This window comes from Calonectris borealis, chromosome 19 (genome assembly GCF_964195595.1).
Source record: "Calonectris borealis chromosome 19, bCalBor7.hap1.2, whole genome shotgun sequence".
NCBI lineage: Eukaryota > Metazoa > Chordata > Aves > Procellariiformes > Procellariidae > Calonectris > Calonectris borealis.
In genome coordinates, this window is record NC_134330.1 from 7,771,867 (window position 1) to 7,790,563 (window position 18,697).

General features: G+C 60.0%; 2 protein-coding genes across 8 annotated transcripts in view; both read left to right on the forward strand.

Moving 5' to 3' along the window:
- AP2B1 (adaptor related protein complex 2 subunit beta 1) overlaps positions 1-4,628 on the forward strand; it is an 80,807-nt gene extending 76,179 nt beyond the window's left edge. For all 6 annotated transcript variants that reach the window (XR_012676615.1, XM_075168855.1, XM_075168858.1 and 3 more), the window contains 2 exons: positions 1,131-1,285; positions 2,380-4,628. Coding sequence is in view for 5 of the 6 variants with exons in the window: in XM_075168855.1 (XP_075024956.1) it covers positions 1,131-1,285; positions 2,380-2,454 (230 nt within the window). In the remaining variant the exon portion in view is untranslated. The remainder of the gene's footprint in view (positions 1-1,130; positions 1,286-2,379) is intronic.
- Positions 4,629-6,262: 1,634 nt separating this feature from the next.
- On the forward strand, positions 6,263-17,694 carry RASL10B (RAS like family 10 member B). Of its 2 annotated transcripts, XM_075168865.1 has the most exons (4): positions 6,263-7,142; positions 10,328-10,660; positions 14,042-14,166; positions 14,591-17,694. In XM_075168865.1, the coding sequence occupies exons 2-4, from the start codon at positions 10,445-10,447 to the stop codon at positions 14,859-14,861; spliced, it is 612 nt and encodes a 203-aa protein (XP_075024966.1). In that variant the 5' UTR covers positions 6,263-7,142; positions 10,328-10,444; the 3' UTR covers positions 14,862-17,694. The 2 variants fall into 2 exon arrangements, with proteins under 2 accessions (XP_075024966.1, XP_075024967.1); XM_075168866.1 differs by lacking the exon at positions 6,263-7,142 and having other exon boundaries at positions 10,131-10,660.
- The last annotated feature ends 1,003 nt before the right edge of the window (positions 17,695-18,697 follow it).

Sequence of the window (18,697 nt, forward strand, 5' to 3'; positions counted from 1 at the left end):
CTCCATGAAAGGGATCCCACGTTTCCAGTCTCTTGGCTTTCAGTGCAAATTGGTTTAAGGCCACTTCTCTCCCTTGCTTTCTGTTGAAAGTGCCCAACCTACTGATAATGGCCCAGCGTAGACAGGGTGTTCCACCCTGCTGCGGCAGAGAGCTTGAAAGAGTTAAATTTCTCCTGTGGGGCACCAGGAATGGGAATTTGCCAGTGGTGCTTAGCAGGTGTGGAGTCCTCCTCCCTGAGCCTTCCACCCAAAGTGTGAACATGCCCCTTTTACTGGCATCCAAAGCCTGAGGTTTGCTCTGCTCTGTGCTGTGCTGAGAAAGCCCTTGGCATCCAGAGGCTGCTGGTTTGGGTCTTTGACTTCTGCATATTTGCCTCTGTTCTTGTTTCTTTGAAAAGTCCCTTAGAAATAACTTGTGTCATGGTTACATCCATACAGGTCTCCAGGTGAAATAGCACATCTGCGAGTGCTGAGGTCATACAGTGTGCTAAAACTGTATCACAGCCCTATGGTGTCTAGAGACAGATGTCTGTGGGCTTTTACCCTTTCAAGTGATTGCTTTAAAAAAAAAAAGGAAAGGATTTTTACTGCTTTGTAGGACTTTGGTTTGGCCAGAGGTGTCTGTGCTTGAGGCGGGGGAAGCAGGAGGGAGCTGTTGTGGTTGGGACGGGACCTCAGAACCAGGCACCCGAGCGAGCCTCAGGCAGGGATCTTTGTTCTTCGCCTTAATCTTCTGACTTTCGGCTGCCTCCTGGTTAGCCTGCCTGGGGCTTGTTGGGGGTTAGAGGTAGAGCAGAGTCCTCTTACCCTCTGAGCTGCAGACTCTCGCCTTGATAAAGGCAGCAAGTCCTGAGTGACCCAGGGCAGTGAGCAGTAAGTGAAAGCCCTGCAAGATGGGCAAAGACTTCACAAGGGATCACAGCCTGAAAGGAATGAGGTGGGTCCATGGAAGCAAATGAGAATTTTTTTCTCCTTGTGTCGTGTCTGCCCCTGTCCCCAGGGAAAACTCTGGGACAGAAGTCAGCGTTTCCTTGTGCGCTTGCATCCTGGGAACACTCCTCTGGGCTCTCCTGTCTCCACAGATGATGAATCTGAATTAACAGATGTGTTTTTCTTCCTTCTCTCTGAAGACACCGTTTCCAGCAAACTGCAGAACAACAATGTCTACACCATTGCCAAGAGGAACGTGGAGGGCCAGGACATGCTCTACCAGTCTCTGAAACTCACCAACGGCATCTGGATCTTGGCCGAGCTTCGCATTCAGCCGGGGAACCCGAACTACACGGTGAGGTGTCGGACTGCGGAGGGCACGTGGCGCAGGCTGGGATCCTTCTAACCCGCCTCGCACACGGAGCGGTTTCTCCCTGCTTTGCCCAACGTGCTTGTTTTGGGGAAGATCCTGTTAATTTGACTGGGGGAATGCCCACTGAACTGCAAAAAGTGAGAAACAACAGAATTACACTGCTCTGTTACCAGTGAGCTGGAATAGTGCCCACTCAGCAATGAGCAGTTACTTGCCAAGGTTACCCAGAGATAAAGCCAAGAGACATTAGCGAGAAAGCGTTTCCAGGATGCCCTTCCCCCTCTCACAAGCAAGGAGAAATTTATGCCCTGCCGCGTTCCTGCAGCGGAGACCGGCTGTCTGGGTGTCAGAGGCTCTTTGGCCTTGTCCTGGCATCAGCCTATGGCTGGTGGGAAGGTGCGCTCTGTCCTGCATCATGCACTCCTATAGCTGTTCTCTTTGACTTTGCTTCCTTTCTGAGGACCTATGTGTCTGAGTATCCTGGTATTAGAGGATTTATCTCCTGTTGGAAGCTGTTCCAGGAGTTTCGGGACAAATCCGTGGTCTGGGGACCCGCTGTGTGAAAGCGAGCATTGGAAGGTGATTTAAAGTGTTTGCACAATGATTGATGCCGCAAGCCTGGTCTCAGCCTGATCCTTGCTTTAGAGAGGGGTGACAGCCAAGTTTGTGTCCATCAGGACTGAGCAGCAAATCGTTAGAAGCCCCCGGGTTTAGTGCTGCGATTTACAACATGAGGGCAAGCAAAGTCCCTTGTCTCAGAGTTTGGGGCCATGTCCCCTTCCTTCACGCCTGCGGAGGCACCTACGTTTGTTAAGGAATTTGGGAACCCCACAGTGGGAGTTTGCTTTCATGTACCTCCTCCTGCTTGTAGCAAGCTCTGAAAAAGGAGTTCGGGGTTGGTGACGAAGAAAGTAGTACCCAGGAGAAATATTCTGGGTGAATATTTCAGCTACGTCCATGATCTGTCCAACCCATGCTGTAGGTCAGACACTTCCACTTGCCTTTGTGGAGATGGTAGAAAGCTCTTGCCTTCCTTCGCATCACCGCTAACCTCTCCTCTCCTCTCCTCTCTGCAGCTCTCCCTGAAATGCCGCGCTCCCGAAGTGTCCCAGTACATCTACCAGGCCTACGATGCCATCTTGAAAAACTAACAGGAGATCAGCCTGTGCCTCACCCTGCAGAAGGAGGGGGGAGAAAGGGGTCCCCAGATCTTCCTTCACCACTGGCGCGGGGAAAAGCACTCTTAACTGGAAGCAGCTGTATTCATGTGTAGGATTTCAGTCAAAGGCACTGATTAAACAAGGTAGCAATTAGTATCCACGTGCTAATGATGATAGGGAACAAACCCCTTTGATATTTTTAGCGTCCATGGAGTTTGTAACCACTGCTTCGACTACTCCCACGTCCCCCTCGCCCCTCACTCGTTGTCCGTTCTCGTGGGCTTCTCCATTTTGTGCCAATGTTCAGTGTTTTCTAAATGGCTTTAGGCGTAGTACGATTTTGTAAAATACCGCTCATTGAAAAAAAAAAAAATAAGCAAAAACCACACATCGGCTCATTAAAACAAGGCAAAAGTGTCGAAAACATAACACTGCACTTTATTTTATATTTTTATACATTTTTTTTGAGTTTTTCTATTGTAATTGGCTTAAAGGGAAGGCGATTCCAAGGAAGTATTGGGAGCCCTGCAGGGACGTCGGGCTCTAGCAGGGTGAGCACGGCCTCGGGGAACTAGGAACAGAGCCATCAGTTCGGTCCGTGGAGGCGGATGGAGCCCTAAAGAGGGGGTTTTTTATTACACTTGTGCTGGCAGACTCAGCTCTGCTTTTGATGGTGTGTTTTCACTCCAGCCATCTCCCTGGCTCATTAGCTGCTGACTTGAGAAGTGAGGCTGCTTTTGCGTGGGGAGGAGCTGCAGACCTAGATTGATAACGGGACAGCGGTGGATGAAATGAAGGAAACTAGCCCGCTCATAGAGCAAAAGGCTCTTGCCAGAGCTCCAGGTATGGTCTTTGCCTCCTCACCCATCCGCAGCCCCTCTTCTTCTTGTTCTTTCTGTGCCTGCTGTGGCCGAACTGCCTTCTCGGCCGTCCCCTGAGCTGTGCCACCTTCACCAGGCGCTGCGCTAACCCCCGGCAATCCCCGAGGCTCGCGGTGGTAAATCCGAACGTGGCAGTGCTGCTTCCCGTGCTGTCCCCCAAAACCCAGGCTGTGGCGTGATGGGAGGTGGTTTGGGCTTGACGGTGTTTGCACCCTGCCTGCCTGGGAGCTTCAGGTCCCGGCTGGGCTGAGAATCGAGCAGATCGTGGAAGCGTTTCTTCCATTCGCAGCTTGGCTCTTTGTGCTCAGACGCACACAGCACCAAGGGCCAGTCGGGTTCCTGCCCTCACCCCCTGTCCCGAGCAGCCCCATGTCCTGGCCCCTCTTTTCTGACCTGTCCTTAGGGCCAGGACTGCTTCCCTTTCCATTCCATGTCTGTGGACTTGCCACATTGCAACCACTAAGTGCTGCGACAACAGCAGTGAAAGCAAAGCCTCTTGCATGTCCTTGCTCCATCCATAGCTTGTCCTGCTTAAACCAAGCCACTAACCAGAACGGCTTCGCCCTCCCCAGCATGCTTTGATGCCATCTCCTCCCCAGCGAGCAAAGCTCTTACGCATAGCAACCCCCATGTTGTCTTTTTAGATGCCACACTGAAAGTCAATAAATGTTTTACGGTGGGAGATGGTTCATCAGGGCTTTGGCACTGTCTGTAACCAAGAAGCCAGTGCTGGGAAAAGGTCACAATGCCCTGGAAGAGACTCCAGCAGGGCACGGGAGCTGCAGGACCCCAAGGAAGGTGGTGTCCCTGTGTAGGAACCCCTGTGCTCTGGCTGGGGAAAAAGTGGGGCAGAGCTGGAGCAATCCAGCCCTTGAGCCCTGCCCGTGTGTGCTGGGAGGTGATTTGCTTCAAGCCCTGCGGGTGCGCTGCAAAAATCATTAATAGAGCAATTAAGGAAGCACCAGTGGCACTGAGCGCGACGCTGTGTCAGGCAGGGAGGAGATGGTAGAGGGTCAGGAACAAACACTTAAGCCTCCTCCAGTAAACAACCGGTGTAGCTTCGACATGGGGAGGGGTTGCTGAGCACCCCCTTCTCTTGCCAAATTTCTTCCCAGCTTTTCAGGCGCGTGGGTGTCTCTGCGCTGCAGGGCAGAGCCTGGGCTCAGTCGGTGGCGTTTCGCCCTCCTCTCCTGCCGCGCCGCTCGTTCGAGTGTTCGCCGCGTAGTTGTGTTGCTCTTCAGGCTTTACCTGCCGTCCGTGTCAATAAACTCATTTCCACGATGCTGTGGCTGCGTGTGGCTCTGTGGGGCTGGCGAGAGGATCCGATTCTCCTGCTTTTGGCCCTGCCTATGGGAGCAGGCAGGGCTGAAGGCTGGATTGGGTGGGAAGGAGGCTGTTTGCTCACCGGGAGCCTTTCATCCTCTTTTCACCAGCCGCTTTTCTACAGCAGAGACCCCCCCCCCAAGATAGGGGGTTGCAGGGTGAGGAGGTAGCAAGCATCCTCAGTCCTCTGCCTCCAGCTGCTGCTTCTCCTCTCATCTCGAAGGGCAGCAGGAGAAGGGCCCTGGCTCGCCAGGGACAGCCTCTGCTGAGGAGCGGAAGATGGATAGACCTATTTAGCCCTTTCTGGGCCCCAGGTGGGCTATGTGTAACGTGACCTGCTTTCCCTGCCATGAAATGATAAAATCGTGCGAGTCGGTGATGCATTTGGATTGCTCTGGGCTGGTGCTGGCATTTTCCAGAGGGCTTTGCCATCGCAGGTCCTGTCTCTGGCAGGAAGGGTTGGACTGCAAAACCTCCGTACCGGGCCAGGGCCAAGCTCAGGCAGCCCCAAACTCAGCCTTCGAAGTGGCCAGAAATGCAACAACGCAAGAAGCAGGTTCGGAAGGTGCTGCTCTCGAGCAGAGCAACTCTTTCCCCTTGCCCCTGCCCAGCCTTGGCTTAGCAGCACTTGGAGATCAGGTAACTTCCACCCTCCGAGGGCCTGGGGTGGCAGGTACCGTATCAGCCCACGATGTTCTGCACTGGGATGTTTTTGTGTTAGAAGCTGGTGTTTGTGTCTGGTAGCAACAGTGACAGGCTGGTTTGGGGTCACTGGTGTTGCTCTCTTGTCCCTTCGTGCATCCCTGGGAGGGGCTGCACGCCCAGCCGTTGGGGGTGGGATGGGATCGTCGTTCCCCACTGTGGGTCTGCTCCTGCCGTGGTGCTGGAGGTGACCCTGGGGCAGCATTTGGCCCAACAGGAACAAAAGCTGCTGCAAGATGCTCAGGACTCTGCTGAGTTGGCCGCTGTCCCCTTCATGTCCCGTTGCAAAGGGAAAGGTTTCTCCCTCCCTCCCCCTTCTGCCAGCAGCTCCTCGGGGAGAAATTGGTCTTTCCTGCTGCTCTGGATTTGCAGGCATGCTCATGCCCTGTAAACGGGGACACGCCAACCCCGGGCCATGCTGTACCTTGCAAACTGGGTTTGCTTCATTAGCATCGTTAGCCTCCGGTGCTGGGAGCGCAGGGGACACAGGTGATGCTCCCTGGGCTGGGAGCTGCCATGGGGGTGGATGGTCCCCACAGCCTTCCCCATTCCCGAGGCCCACGCCGTGGGGCAGGGACCTCCTGGGTTGCTCCTTGCCGCTCTGGCTGGAGATGGGACCAGCCCTGGGTGCTGGGTGGGCTCCCCAAAATCCCTGCTGCTCCTGCCGGCCTCACACACATCCTGCTCCGTGCCAGCGTGTGTGCTAAGGGCCAGCATCGGGTGACAGCAGGTCCCCAAGCCCACGATGCAGCACGGGGAGAGGCAGGGACTCGCTGAGGATTTTGGAGGCTGTGGCAGAGGTGGGGGCTGACCGCAGCCCCCGCAAGCCATCAGCTCTGCCTGGCCCCTGCTGCCGCCTGCGTGCCGGGACACGGGAGCTCTTCGATGGATGATTTTAGGTTTGCGTCGGTCTCCTGTTGCTGAGGCTGGGATAAGCCTCCCAGCCAGCGGGGACGCACCAGGATCCAGCCCCCCTCCCCCCTCCCTCATATATTAAATTTCACAAATAAAACTGCAAGTGAAGAGCATCTTGGAGGAAACTGCTAAAAATAGCCCCGAGACTGGAGCCTGAATTGTGCAGGAGAGTTCATGTGCAGCTGCGATCCCTGCCCTCTCCCAGAAATGTTCCAGGGCTCAGGGCTGCTTTTTGGCAACGTAGGGAAGGGGAGCTGGGGGGCTGTGGAAGAAAAGCAGCATCCAGGGCTGGTAATAACCCCCAGGGACACCTAAATATTTCCCTAGCTGCGAGCATCAGGCAGCTCTGCAGGGAAATAAGCCCCAAATCTCTGAAAGCCTGGGTGTAATGTGAGACACGGAAAAGGGGCTCTGACTCCCTTTGCCTGGTGCTGATCTCAGCCCCAGCCTTGGCACCGAGTGCCACAAAGGCTGTCCTGCATTTTGCCAACTGCCCTTGTCCCCCTGACCCGTGGGGCTGTATCTGCCGTCTCCTTTTCCCCCAGGAAGGATATGGCAATGTGTTTCCACTTGTACCGCCTCCAGGAGCCCCTTGGAGATGATGTTTTTCCCGGCCAAAGGTGTGATGAGGCTGGGGGTGCCGTGGCCGGTGTTTGGGCTCAGCCAAGCCTGCGTGATCTCAGCCAGACCTACGGAGACGCCCCGGTGCTCGCTGGTGTTACGGTGAGCTGGAGCAGGGTTTGGGGTCTGCTTCGAGGAACAGAGAGGTGCGGGGAGTCCGTCGGCAGCGTGTCGTGGGGGCCTGGACCACGCTCTCCAGAGGTGCGACCACCATCAACCTTGCTATCCATCACCCAGGTAAATGCTTGGTGCGGGGTGTCCCAAAAATGCAGACACTGCAACAGAAATGTCCCTCCCTTGGTGGGGCCGGGCACCACCCTGAGCTGAGAGCATCCCCCGGTGACAGTGGGCACAGAGGAACCCCCAGTCCTGCCAGCTGGACCAGCAAGGAGGTGAAGTGATGTGCCCAAGAGCATACTGAGCAGCAGTGTCAGAGGAGGGGACCTGGGAGGGGTCCTACCCTCCTCCCCCAAAGGAGTCTGGCCTCAGGGGGCTCCCACGGGGTGGGCATGAGGGCACAGACGCTGCTGGGTGCCGGGGAGGGAAGGGGTGACGGTGTTGCACCCAGCTCACTGCAGTGGGGACATGGGAGGGTCTTTTCCCATCGGCACCTCCCCAGAGCCCTGGGAGAAGCCGGTGTCCCTCCTGGCTTCCTGCGACTCGGTCTGGGCATTCCCTGCCTCCTTTCCCGGGCTCTGCCTCCTTCCCTGCCTGGGCACTGCCTGCATCCCTACCCGGGTATCCCCTGCATACCCGCCTGGGCAGAGCCTCCTTCCCTCCCCGGGCACTGCCTGCATCGCTCCCGGGCATCACTGCCTGCATCCCTGCCTGAGCAGTGCTTGCCTCCCTCCCCAGGCGCTGCCTGCCTCCCCGCCCGGGCATTCCCTGCATCCCTCCCCGGGCGCTGCCTCCATTCCCCCCCGGGCGCTGCCTGCCTCCCTGCCTGAGCACTGCCTGCCTGCCTCCCCGGCCCCCGCCTGCCCCCCGCACCGTGCCCCGGCCGGGCTTTGCGACCCAGCGGCGGCCCCCCCCGCCCGGTGCCCCCCGCCGCCGCCCGGCCCCTCGGTAGCGCCGCGCCGGGCGGGGGCCGGGCCGGGCCGGGCCGGGGCTCTGCAGCGGGGCCGCCCGCCCCGCGCCGGGCTCGCCGCATGGCTCCGCCGCCCGCCGGGGCTCCGCCGGCCCGGGCCGCCGCTGCAAGGTAGGGGGGGCCCCGCCGGGATGGGGGGACGGGGGGCAAAGTTGCCGCTGGGCAGGGCCGGGGGGGGGGGGGCTGGGGGGAGTCCCCAGCGAAAGTTGAGCGCCGGTGCTCCCCGCTCCCCGCCCTGCCCCGCCGGCCTGGGGGGTGCGTGTGTCCCCCCGGCACCCCCCGACCTCCTCCAGCCCCAGCACCCCCCCCGCGGGCCGGTGCCGGGGGTGCTGCGCTGCTGGCCGCGGCGAGAGCATCCCCGCCGGGAGGGTCGGGGCGGGATGCGGGGTGCGGGATGCTGCTCCCGCCCCGCGGGGGTCAGGGCTTGCCCCTCTGGCTGCCCCCGGCGTCGCGGGGTGCCGGGTGCCGGGTGCGGGTGGCGGCGGGGTGCCCAAGGTCGCACCGGGGGCCGGGGCATCCTTCCCGGGAGCGCTCTGCGAGCCTCCGCCCGGCCCTGCAACCCGCCGAGCTCGGCCTTGCGCCGAGCGCCTGGGGCCCCCCGGCTTCTCCCCGCCCCACCGCGGGGCCACCCCGGCTGCGTCCCCTCTCTGCGCCTCAGTTTCCCACGGTGGCACGCTGGCGTGAGACGCTCGTGGGGCCGGGAGCCGTCGGGTCGGCCTCTGACACTTTAGGGTGCAAGCCCGCTTTCTGGGGCCCATGAGCCAGCTTTCCCCGTGCATGGTCCCCGTGTGCCAGCCGGGAGGGGGATGGGGTTTTTGGGGTGGCACGGCAAGGCTCCGCAGTTGAGGGCAGCCCTGTGGGTGCTGGGTCTCCAGCTGTGTCCCCCCATCACCCTCCGGCCCCGCAGAGGAGCTGGGGTTGCTTCTGCGAGGAGGAAGGCTTTGTGGGGACGGGGTTGTCCCTGCAGCAGAGTGGCCCCCCCGGGACTTGCGATGACAGTGCTTTCTGGTGGAGAAAGGCCCGGCAGGGCCGGGCGTGGGGGCTCCCGCACCCCCCGTTTCCCTGCATGTGGCAGGGAAAGACTCCCGCTGCCGGGGCTGGGGCGAGTGGGTCCCCGAGGGCAGTCAGCACCCGAGGGGACAGTCCCAGCGGCACGGCGTGGCGTGTCCCCCCCAGCCCTGGGCACAAACTCGCCCTGCTGCCCGCGGGGCTGGATCAGGCCCTGCTGAAGGCCTCCAGCCCCGGTGTGAGGAGGGTGAGGATGGTGTGAGCCGTGGCCCAGCCCGGGGGTCCGCGGGAAGCTCGGCTGCCCCAGCACTCAGCAGCAGGGACCTCCATGGCCGAGCTCTCCTCGTGGCAAATAACCCCCGTCAAAACAGGCAGGACAGGGTGGTTTGAACCCGCCGCTTTCTGCCAGCTCGGGGACCGTGCTTTGGGGGTGGTTTTCAGGGAAAACGGACGAGAACATCACAAACTGGTAAAAGCATCCACACTTTGGGATAAAGCACGAGCCGCTTCCATCACAGGAATGAGCAAAAGTGGGACCCAGCCCCTCACCCTTGCTGTTTCCATCGCAGCTCCGGGTCAGGAACCCGGTGCCAGCAGGCATTTGGGCTCCTCGGACTCAGCTCTCGCATCCTCGTGCGTGGGTTATCGCCCCGTGTCCCCCCGCATGCGTGGCCCTGCCCCAGGGCCCCTCCGGCCTCAGCAATGTGCCGGTGGCTTGTGGGCTCACCCCGTCAGCTGGCTCAGACATTAGCCTCCATCAAGTTAATTGCCAAACCGCTCAAAGCCTGAAATTAAACATTAAAGCTGTCGCTCGCAGGCGCAGAGCAATCTCGCCCCCAGCCCGAGCAAAAGGCAATTCTGGCTGTCCAAGCAGAGGGAAGATGGATTCCCTGGATCTGGGCAGCACTGGGATTGGGATGGAGCCGCCGGCAACGGTCCCCATGGGTGCTGTGGGACAAGTCCCCAGCATGGCCCAGGACTCCACTGCTGGCGGACTGGGCAAACTCCGAGCCGCAGACAGTCCCTTTCCCGGAGGTTTCCTTCCTCTGGTACCGAAAGGGCTGAACGTGCCTGTGAGAACCTTCCTGGGACAAAGTTTGCTCAAATCCTGGCTCTCCTTGGCTCTGCAGGGTGGGAACCTCCGAGGGGGACCCTGGGGTCTCACAGTGCTGAGTGATGTGGCCCAGCCCTGGGTGCTGCTCCTGCTCCCCGAGGACGGACATAACCCTTTTCCTTGGTCTCCTGCTTGGAAAAACATCGCCTGAAGCAATAGTGGGGTCTGCCAGGGCGTCTCCAGGATCTGACCGGCTTCTCCTTGGCCTTGCAGTGATGGGCTGTCCCGGAGGGGAAATGCATCCTGAATGGGGCTGAGGCCCCCTGCGCGGGAATATGCAGCCTCGGCACCGCAGGGGCAGCACCAGGGCAGCGGCCGGCGCGCGGCGGCATGGTGGCAACCTTCAAGATCGCCGTGCTGGGAGCCCAGGGCGTGGGCAAGAGTGCCATAGTCCGGCAGTTCCTCTACAACGAGTTCAGCGAGGTCTGCGTGCCCACCACGGCCCGCCGCGTCTACCTGCCCGCCGTCGTCATGAACGGCCACGTCCACGACCTGCAGATCATGGACTTCCCCCCCATCACCGCCTTCCCCGTCAACACCCTGCAGGTAGGGGCGCAGCCGGCTCGGTGCGATGGGACCCCCACGTTGGGGGGTCTCCGGTGACCTCAGTGGGGTTTCGCTGTATCACCCTGCGGGGTCCCGGTTCCTCCTCTTCGGGGGATGCTTCTCCCTCCACATCGGGGTTTGCTCGCTAAAAGCCGGTGCGAGGGTTTGCATCCTCATGGCTACTGGCTGAGCAGGCCCAGGATAAAGCGTCTTTTAAAGCTTTTTCACCTAAAATGACAGCAAATGTGGGAGGGACAGTGTCCTACTCTGAGGACCATGGCTCTGGTCCCGTCCAGCTGGGCGGTGGATCCCGGAGCACTGGGATCCGGTTCCATGGCTGTCAGAGCCAGTGCCAGCAAAGGGCTGGGGGAGCGTGGCCAGAGCATTTGGGTGAAAACTGGGGGTTCCTGGAGAGCCAGACCCTGATGCACCCTCTGCCCAAGCCACAGGCTGCTCGTCTCCTCCCGGGGCGGCCGTCACCTCCCCAGCATTGCCTGGGCTTGTCCTCGGAGTGCTGAGCCCACCAGCTCCTCCTCACACCCCCAATGCTCTCAGTTGCTTCCAAAAGAGCCCCAAAAGGCAGCGTGGGGTTGGAAAGCAGTGCTGACCGCTTCGGAGGGGTTTAATGGGGAGAAAGGGGATTTTGAGCTCACGCCATAGCCCCGTCCCAGGGGCACACGTTGTGCCACCGCCGCGGGGAAGGGAGCTGGAGGTGCCCAGCCGTGGCCGCAGCCGGAGGGCAATGCCACCGGTGGGGGCACCTCTGCGGGAACTGGGTTCTCTTGTATTTTTAATCAATATAATTATATTGCTCCCCTGCCCGATGGGGCGGGGTTATAGGGGCCTTGTAGCGCTCCGAGTTTCCCCTGTGCCGTCGCGCAGGAGGCGAGGTGAGCGCTCCGGGGGCCAGGGGGAGGTTTAAAAATTAATCGGTGTGTGCAGGGAACGAAAGGTCAGGGCGAGAGACAGCCCGAAATAGCAAAGGGCAATTTATTGACACGGCAGCCGACGCTAACATACTCCATTAACTCCCTGCCTCGCGGCGCTCCGGAGGAGGCGGCCGCTGGGAGCAGATGGAGGATTCCAGGGAAGAGAGGATGGTCAGAGGGATGGCTCCGAGGGGAAAGGAGAGGACCGCGGTGGGGGATATGGCTCTGTCCACTGGGAAGCATCACTGGGCTCTGCTCCGTGCCCGGGAGCAGCACCCCTGCGGTGACGTCCTGGGAGAGGAGTGGGGGCTGGCGGCTCCTTGATGTCCGCTCCTGCATGGGGCCAGGCGGGATGCTCAGCATGACCCTTCTCCAGCCCCGAGCATCCCGGGAAACCTGCCCCGGGCAGGGAAAACCATCCCGACATCACGGTGCCAGAGCAAGCTGCACTCCAGCGCGGTGAAATAGCTGCAATTTATTAATCTCCCAGGTGTATCAGGACTCAGAGTAACCTGAGACACTGCCGCTTCATCCGTCTGCATCTCTCTGATACCCCTGTACCTCTCTGGAGCTACACACCATCTCCTCCCCTCCGTGGATGGGAGAGGGGCTGCGACCCGCACCCCAAAACTTTCCTTTTCCCAGTTTCCTTCGATCCTAGGCCTTCTCGTTTTGCCTCATTCCAATGATAAACTCAGGAAGGGTTGATTCACGGTGCTGAAGAGGTTTGCTCGGGGAGAAGTGATGCCTTTCCTCCTTGGTGCATCTTTCTCCTCTCCGGTGGCACTCAGGGGGGTTTGCGGTGCTGCCATTCCTGGGGTCACCGCAGCCTGGGGGCCGCTGCTGGGCTGGGAAAGCGGCTGGAAGTGGGGCAGATTTTCACTCCTATAGCATGGAAAAAAAAAATCCTATTATTCTTGGAAACCCAAAGCTTTCCTAACAACATGTATTTCATACAGCTCCGAATTTTGGCTGTGGAGAGGCCACCCCTGACCGCCTCTGCCCCAGCTCCCGATCTCACTCTCGCAGACCCCCCCCCCCAAGCAGCCACTGCTCCTCTCCCGTCCCCATGTCCCCTCCAGAGCCCTGCCGTCACCTTCCCCCTCTGACCCACGGACCTGCTGCTCCATCACCCCCAGCCCCACGGAGCCCCGCTCAACCCTCAGCATCCTCCTCACCCGCCCTGCCTGAAAACCAGGGTGCATCAATTAATTAACACACCTAATTAGCAGCTCTGGAGGGTGAAGCTTTTATATCCAGGGCAAGGGGGTTGCATTCAGCCCTGCTCCCAGCTCACCTCCGGACCACTGTGCGTTAGGCAGGTGTTAGGCAGGCTGTAATCCTTGCTCAAGAGAGGAATTGGGGCTGACAGATCCCGTTATCTCTCCTCTGGATTAACGAGGGGGCACCGGGGGGTGGAGGAGACACCTCAGATGGTGCCCAGAGGTTGGCTGTCGGGTCCGTCCTCCCGACCTGGGTCGGGGCAAGCCCTGGCATCAACACGGCAGGGGGGGATGGAGAGCAGCCCTGCCGAGAAGGACTTGGGGGTACCGGTGGAGGAGAAGCTGGACACGAGCCGGCAATGTGCGCTGGCAGCCCCGAAGGCCAACCCTATCCTGGGCTGCATCACCAGCAGCGTGGCCGGCAGGGCGAGGGAGGGGATTCTGCCCCTCTGCTCTGCTCTGGGGAGAGCCCCCCTGCAGTGCTGCGTCCAGCTCGGGGGTCCTCAGTACAAGGACGTGGACCTGTTGGAGCGGGTCCAGAGGAGGCCACGAAGATGATCAGGAGATGGAATGGCTCTGCTATGAAGAAAGGCTGAGAGCTGGGGTTATTCAGCCTGGGGAAGAGAAGGCTTTGGGGAGACCTTATTGCGGCCTTTCAGTACTTAACGGGGGCTTATAAGACAGATGGGGAGAGACTTTTTAGCAGGGCCTGTTGTGACAGGACAAGGGGGAATGGTTTTAAACTAAAAGAGGGGAGATTTAGACTAGATACAAGGAAGAAATTTTTTACGCTGAGGGTGGTGAGACACTGGAGCAGGTTGCCCAGAGAGGTGGTAGATGCCCCATCCCTGGGAACATTCAAGGTCAGGTTGGACGGGGCTCTGAGCAACCTGATCGAGTTGAAGATGACCCTGCCCACGGCAGGGGGTTGGACTGGGTGACCTTTAAAGGTCCCTTCTGACCCAAACCATTCCATGATTTTATGATAAGGGATCTCTGGAGATGCGGGGGGATTGCTGAAGGGCTGCGGGGGGCAGACGCAGCCATCGCAGGGACGGGTCGGGGCAAAGCAGAGGTGAGCTGGGTGCTGGGTGTTGGGGTTGGAGAGTGTGCAGCCCCATTGCTACCTGCCGGCGTAGCAGCCTCCTTGGTGTGCCCGGCCCCGAAGCGGTGTGGGGCATCCCCTGGGCACGGCTGAGCCAGGATTGATCCCTCTCTGCACCTTGCAGGAGTGGGCGGACGTGTGTTGCAGGGGGCTCCGGAGCGTCCATGCCTACATCCTGGTCTATGACATCTGTTGCTTTGACAGCTTCGAGTACATCAAAACCATCCGCCAGCAGATCCTGGAAACAAGGTAGGGACCACTTCAGCGGTGGGTGCATCCCCCCGCGGCTCCCGGCGGGGCGGTACGGCTCGCCCCAGCGCTCCCCTGCTCTTGATATCTATGAGCTCTTGCTCTTGATATCGGAGATGAGCTATTAGAGACTGGGGCAAAGCCCCTTTGCAGGGCTGGGAGCCTAAAGGCAAAAGCAAAACTGGACCCGAGGGCAGGAGAAGGAGCAGGACCCCGGGAAGGTATCTCCTGTGGGTGAGGGCAGCCGTCCCTGGGAAAGCAACGGGGGCTGGCACGGCGGGGGGCTGGCCACAAAGAGGGACGAGGGGACAGGCAAGCCAAAGCCCAGTCCCAAGGTTTGGGATGGGTTGGGGTCCACGGGCTGGTCCATCATCGCGCTGTGCCCCGTCCCCTTCTGTCCTGCCTCACCGCCCGCCCTCCCCAGGGTCATCGGCACTTCGGAGACGCCCATCATCATCGTGGGCAACAAGCGGGACCTGCAGCGGGGCCGGGTGATCCCGCGTTGGAACGTCTCCAACCTGGTGAAGAAGACGTGGAAATGCGGCTACATCGAGTGCTCGGCCAAGTACAACTGGCACATCCTGCTGCTCTTCAGCGAGCTCCTGAAGAGCGTGGGCTGCGCCCGCTGCAAGCACGTCCACACCACCATCCGCTTCCAGGGTGCCCTGCGCAGGAACCGATGCACCATCATGTGAGCCCCCCCTGCCCCGACGGACCCCCCCCGGCCGTGCCCCCGCGGCCGCCCATCCTCGGGGACCGCGGCTCCCCGGCGAGCGCTGGCGTCCCCGCTCTCTGCGGTGGGAGCTGTGCCGGAGCCACCTCGGGGTTTGCTTCCCCGCCGGCGCTGGCACCCTATGGTGACATTTGGGGACGGTGCACCTTGGGCGGTGCTGGGCAGGGTGATGCGGTGGCCAGCGGCAGGTCGGAGCGGGTGGGTGGCCGGGCTGCCTGGAGGTAGCGAGGGGTGAGGGAGGACCTCGCCTAAACCCCTGAGCCCTCCCTGAGCCTCCGGTGCTTGGGGTCAAAGCCGTCCCGGGGGGTTTGTGTCTCTGCCATGCCTGAAACGCTGCGTGGCACCAGGGGGGTGGGGGAGACACCTCGGACGGTGCCCGGAGGTTGGCTGTCGGGTCCGTCCTCGCCCGCTCCTGCCCCGGCACCGCGGGGGCAACGCTTGCTGCTGCCTGCCGTCACCTGCCCCCCGGAAGAAAAATGCCCGGCGCCTATGGCCCGATGCGACGGCGGTGGCTCCATCCCCGGGGCACGGTGGGGCTGGGAGTCCCGTTTTCCTCCCTGCAGAGCTGGGGTTTCTCCCCTCGGAGGGCAGAGCCGCCTCCGGCAAGATGCCAGGTTACAACCGAGCTCTTTTGGCTCGGTTGGGTCGGATTTCCAGGCAGAATTTCTGGATGAAAGGAAGAAAGGGGGAAAAAAAAAAAAAAAATAAAGTCCCCATCCTGCGCCTTACATCCCCCCAGGGTGCCGGGTGCTGCTTCCCCAGGGCTTCGGGTCCCCTTTCTGCTCTGGTTCAGCCAAGGAAGGCTTCTCCTCCCCCACCAGCCTGTCGAACACCAAATAATCTCGAAACACTCCTTGCCGGGCAGGTCACCCCTCCGCTACCTCGCGTCCTGGGCGACCGGCTTCGCACGGCTCCCACCCAAACCCCCGGCATCCCCCGGGCAGGCAGGCAGCCCCCCCCCGGGCCATCGCACCCCGCCAGCGGTGCCGCGAGGCAGATCCGACCCACGCCGGGCTTTCCCACGGCGACACTCGCCTCCATCCACGTGGGACGGCGACGGTGCGAAGGCAGCCTCCGAAGCAATAGGGAGCTGGAGTTGCATTTCCAGTTGCATTCTTTTTTTTTTTTCTTTTTTTCTTAATTCTGGGCATATCCCTAATAGGAAAGGGAGCCCCTCATTTAATTTTTTCTTCTTTTTTGGTCTCTTGGCTTGTTTTTGCACCAGACTTGCAGCTCACCTGCGTCTCGTCCTGCAGGGTGGGTGGCAAAGCTTGCATTAGCAAACGGTGTCGGGGTGATGTGCCGGCGAGGGGCGAGCGAAAAGCCGAGCGGATCGGGGTGCCTCCTTCTTGGCTGCTCCCTGTGAGACACGGGAAAACGCCGTCCTCGCCCCCCGAGGCAGGAGCTGAGGCTGGACCATCCTCCGGCAAAACCATCTCGGTGTGACGAGGGGATGCAGGTATTCAGCGCCATTCTGGGCAGTAAAGCCAAAAGGCTGCCAGCCCCATCTCGTCCCCCGCGGTTTCCACCTGACAGCGGCACCGCTGTGCTCTCGGTAACGCTTGCGGTGAAGTCGGGCCAGCTGAGCTCCGGCACGGCGCATTTCACCGCCCCTGCAGCCCCAATGCCGTGGGCTTGGGGGGGGGGTTACCCTGCTCCTCCCTTCCCACCCTCCAGCAGCCGCTTCGGGAACCAAACCCTGTTCCCCTTACTCCAAAAAAAAAAAAAAAAAAAAAGGAAGGAAAAAAAAACAGCGAAAAGGCGGTGGGGGGAGACGGGTCCATCTCAGGTGGCGGCGAGAGCCCCGGCCGGGGAAGGGCAGCGGTGCTCATCTCCATCCCTCGCCTTCACGGCAAACCTACCGGGCTTCGCCACCGGCCCCCCCACCTCATCTCGTCAGGATTTATTAAGACCTGTAAGTCCACGTTCTCGGTCGCTGGCTAGCTTTATCCCTCCAAACTGTTTGAGAAGGAAACTCCTTGGTAAATGCTAATAATAAAGCATTTATAAAGTGCTCCGACGTACACATATCAACGACTAAGCCAATACATTGTTTGTTACAACCCTGTAGCCTGCAGTTTATAGCACAATTAGTTACAGGTTTTTATAGCATCTATTTAGTATTTTGGAAAAAAAAAAAAAAAATTATAAATATAATTGTTATATTCTATTGTACTTTATAGACAGAGAAAGTTATATTAGTAATAATAACTCTCACTGCTTCGACAGCATTTCCCAGCTCCCAAGAAAAAAGAGGGCTACAAAGAGCTACTTTCCCAAGAGCCCAGGAGGGGGTGGGTGGTGGAACCCGCCGGGTGCAGGCAGGGAAACTGAGGCAGGGAGACTGAGGCAGGGAGGTCCGGCCAGGCTGGCGGGGATGAGAGCAGCCAGGAGCACAGGAGCAGCTACGTCCGACCCGCGCCTTGCCCCTCCTCACACCCGTAGTACAAAGTGTTACCGCTCGCCCAACGCCACCCTGGTCCTGCTAAAAAAAATAACCTGCTCCTGAGCCTGGGAGAGGCTGAGGGTGTCCCCACCGCTGTCCCCAGGGCAGTGCCGGGTTTCTGCCCCCGCTGCGCGTGGTGCCGCGGGAGGCGATGCCTGGGTTCGGTCCAGCCCTGGCGAGGATGCTTCCCTCTCCTCCTCCTCCTCCTCCTGCCCCGGTGAGCATCCTGGTTGCCTGGACTTGGCTTTCCTTTCCCCCCTGGACTTCTTGTTGGAGATTCCCGAGGTGTCTACACCGCCTGTAACGCCCTGCACCCCCTTCTTTGAAATCGAATTAAAAATCAGGTCTGTCCCCCCTCGTTCTGTACCCGCCTCGCTGCTCTTTGCCCGTGGTGCCGGATTGCTCGCTGCCCCACCGCCGCTCTCGCAGCCCTTCTGCGGGAGGCAGTGGTCCAGAGTGGGGGGAATTTGTTCCTCCCCTGCAAAAGGAGCATTTTTTGCAACCAGGTTTTGCATCCACAGGGCCCCGGCGCTCGCCCTTGCTGCTCCTCTGCAGGGGTGTGGGTCTGGCTTCATCCTCTCTTGGAAGATGGGGCTCTTCTGGCCCCCGGGGAGCTCTCGGAGGGACGTTTGCTGTGCAGACAGACAGCAGACCGGCAGCGTGAATTCCCTTCACCAGCCGTCACCCCCCCGCCCCCCCCCCCCATCAGGATTATCCTCTCTCCCTCCCCACCCACACAGAAAAGATGCTGAAACAGAAGAGCTTCAGTATATCTCTATTGCACAAACATGGCCGGGTCCATGGCTGCAGGCTCGGGAGTGCGGCGGTGCCTGCAATGAGCCTTGGTGACAGCCATCACCCCGACCATCACCGCCCAGGTGACCCCCAAACCCCCCTGGCTCTCCCACCTTTGCCCATAAGGAAGCCCGCGGGGCTCAGCAAGGGTCACCTCCTGTGTCCCCCCCCGACCTGAGCGACTCAAACACTCATTAAGGCTCTTGGTGCTGGAAGACATGGGGATCATTAGTCCCATTTTACAGATGGGGAAGACTGAGGTACAAGATGGTTTGCACACTCGGATGCCAGGTATGGGGTGTCTCCACTTTAGGGGGACATCGCAGGGGCTGGCTACACCCCTCTTCCCTGCAGAAAGTGCCCCATTCTCTCAATTTGGGGCTGGATTTTTCCACCCAAACCAGTACAAGAGCACCTGTTTAGGAGGAGAATTACCAGTCCAAAAAACACCCCACGGGGAAGGAGGGGGTGCAGCTCCCAAGAGCAAGTGGGGGAACCCCCCCAGGTTGCCTGGGAGCAAATCCATCACGCTGCCCACGCCGACCTCGGGCACCGCA

Excerpts from the sequence above, each read along its gene's own strand:
- RASL10B (XM_075168865.1), top strand. The coding sequence starts at position 10,445 with ATGGTGGCAACCTTCAAGATCGCCGTGCTGGGAGCCCAGGGCGTGGGC. Across the intron at positions 10,661-14,041 it reads TCCCCGTCAACACCCTGCAG|GAGTGGGCGGACGTGTGTTG; the intron begins GTAGGGGCGCAG and ends TGCACCTTGCAG. Across the intron at positions 14,167-14,590 it reads CAGCAGATCCTGGAAACAAG|GGTCATCGGCACTTCGGAGA; the intron begins GTAGGGACCACT and ends CGCCCTCCCCAG.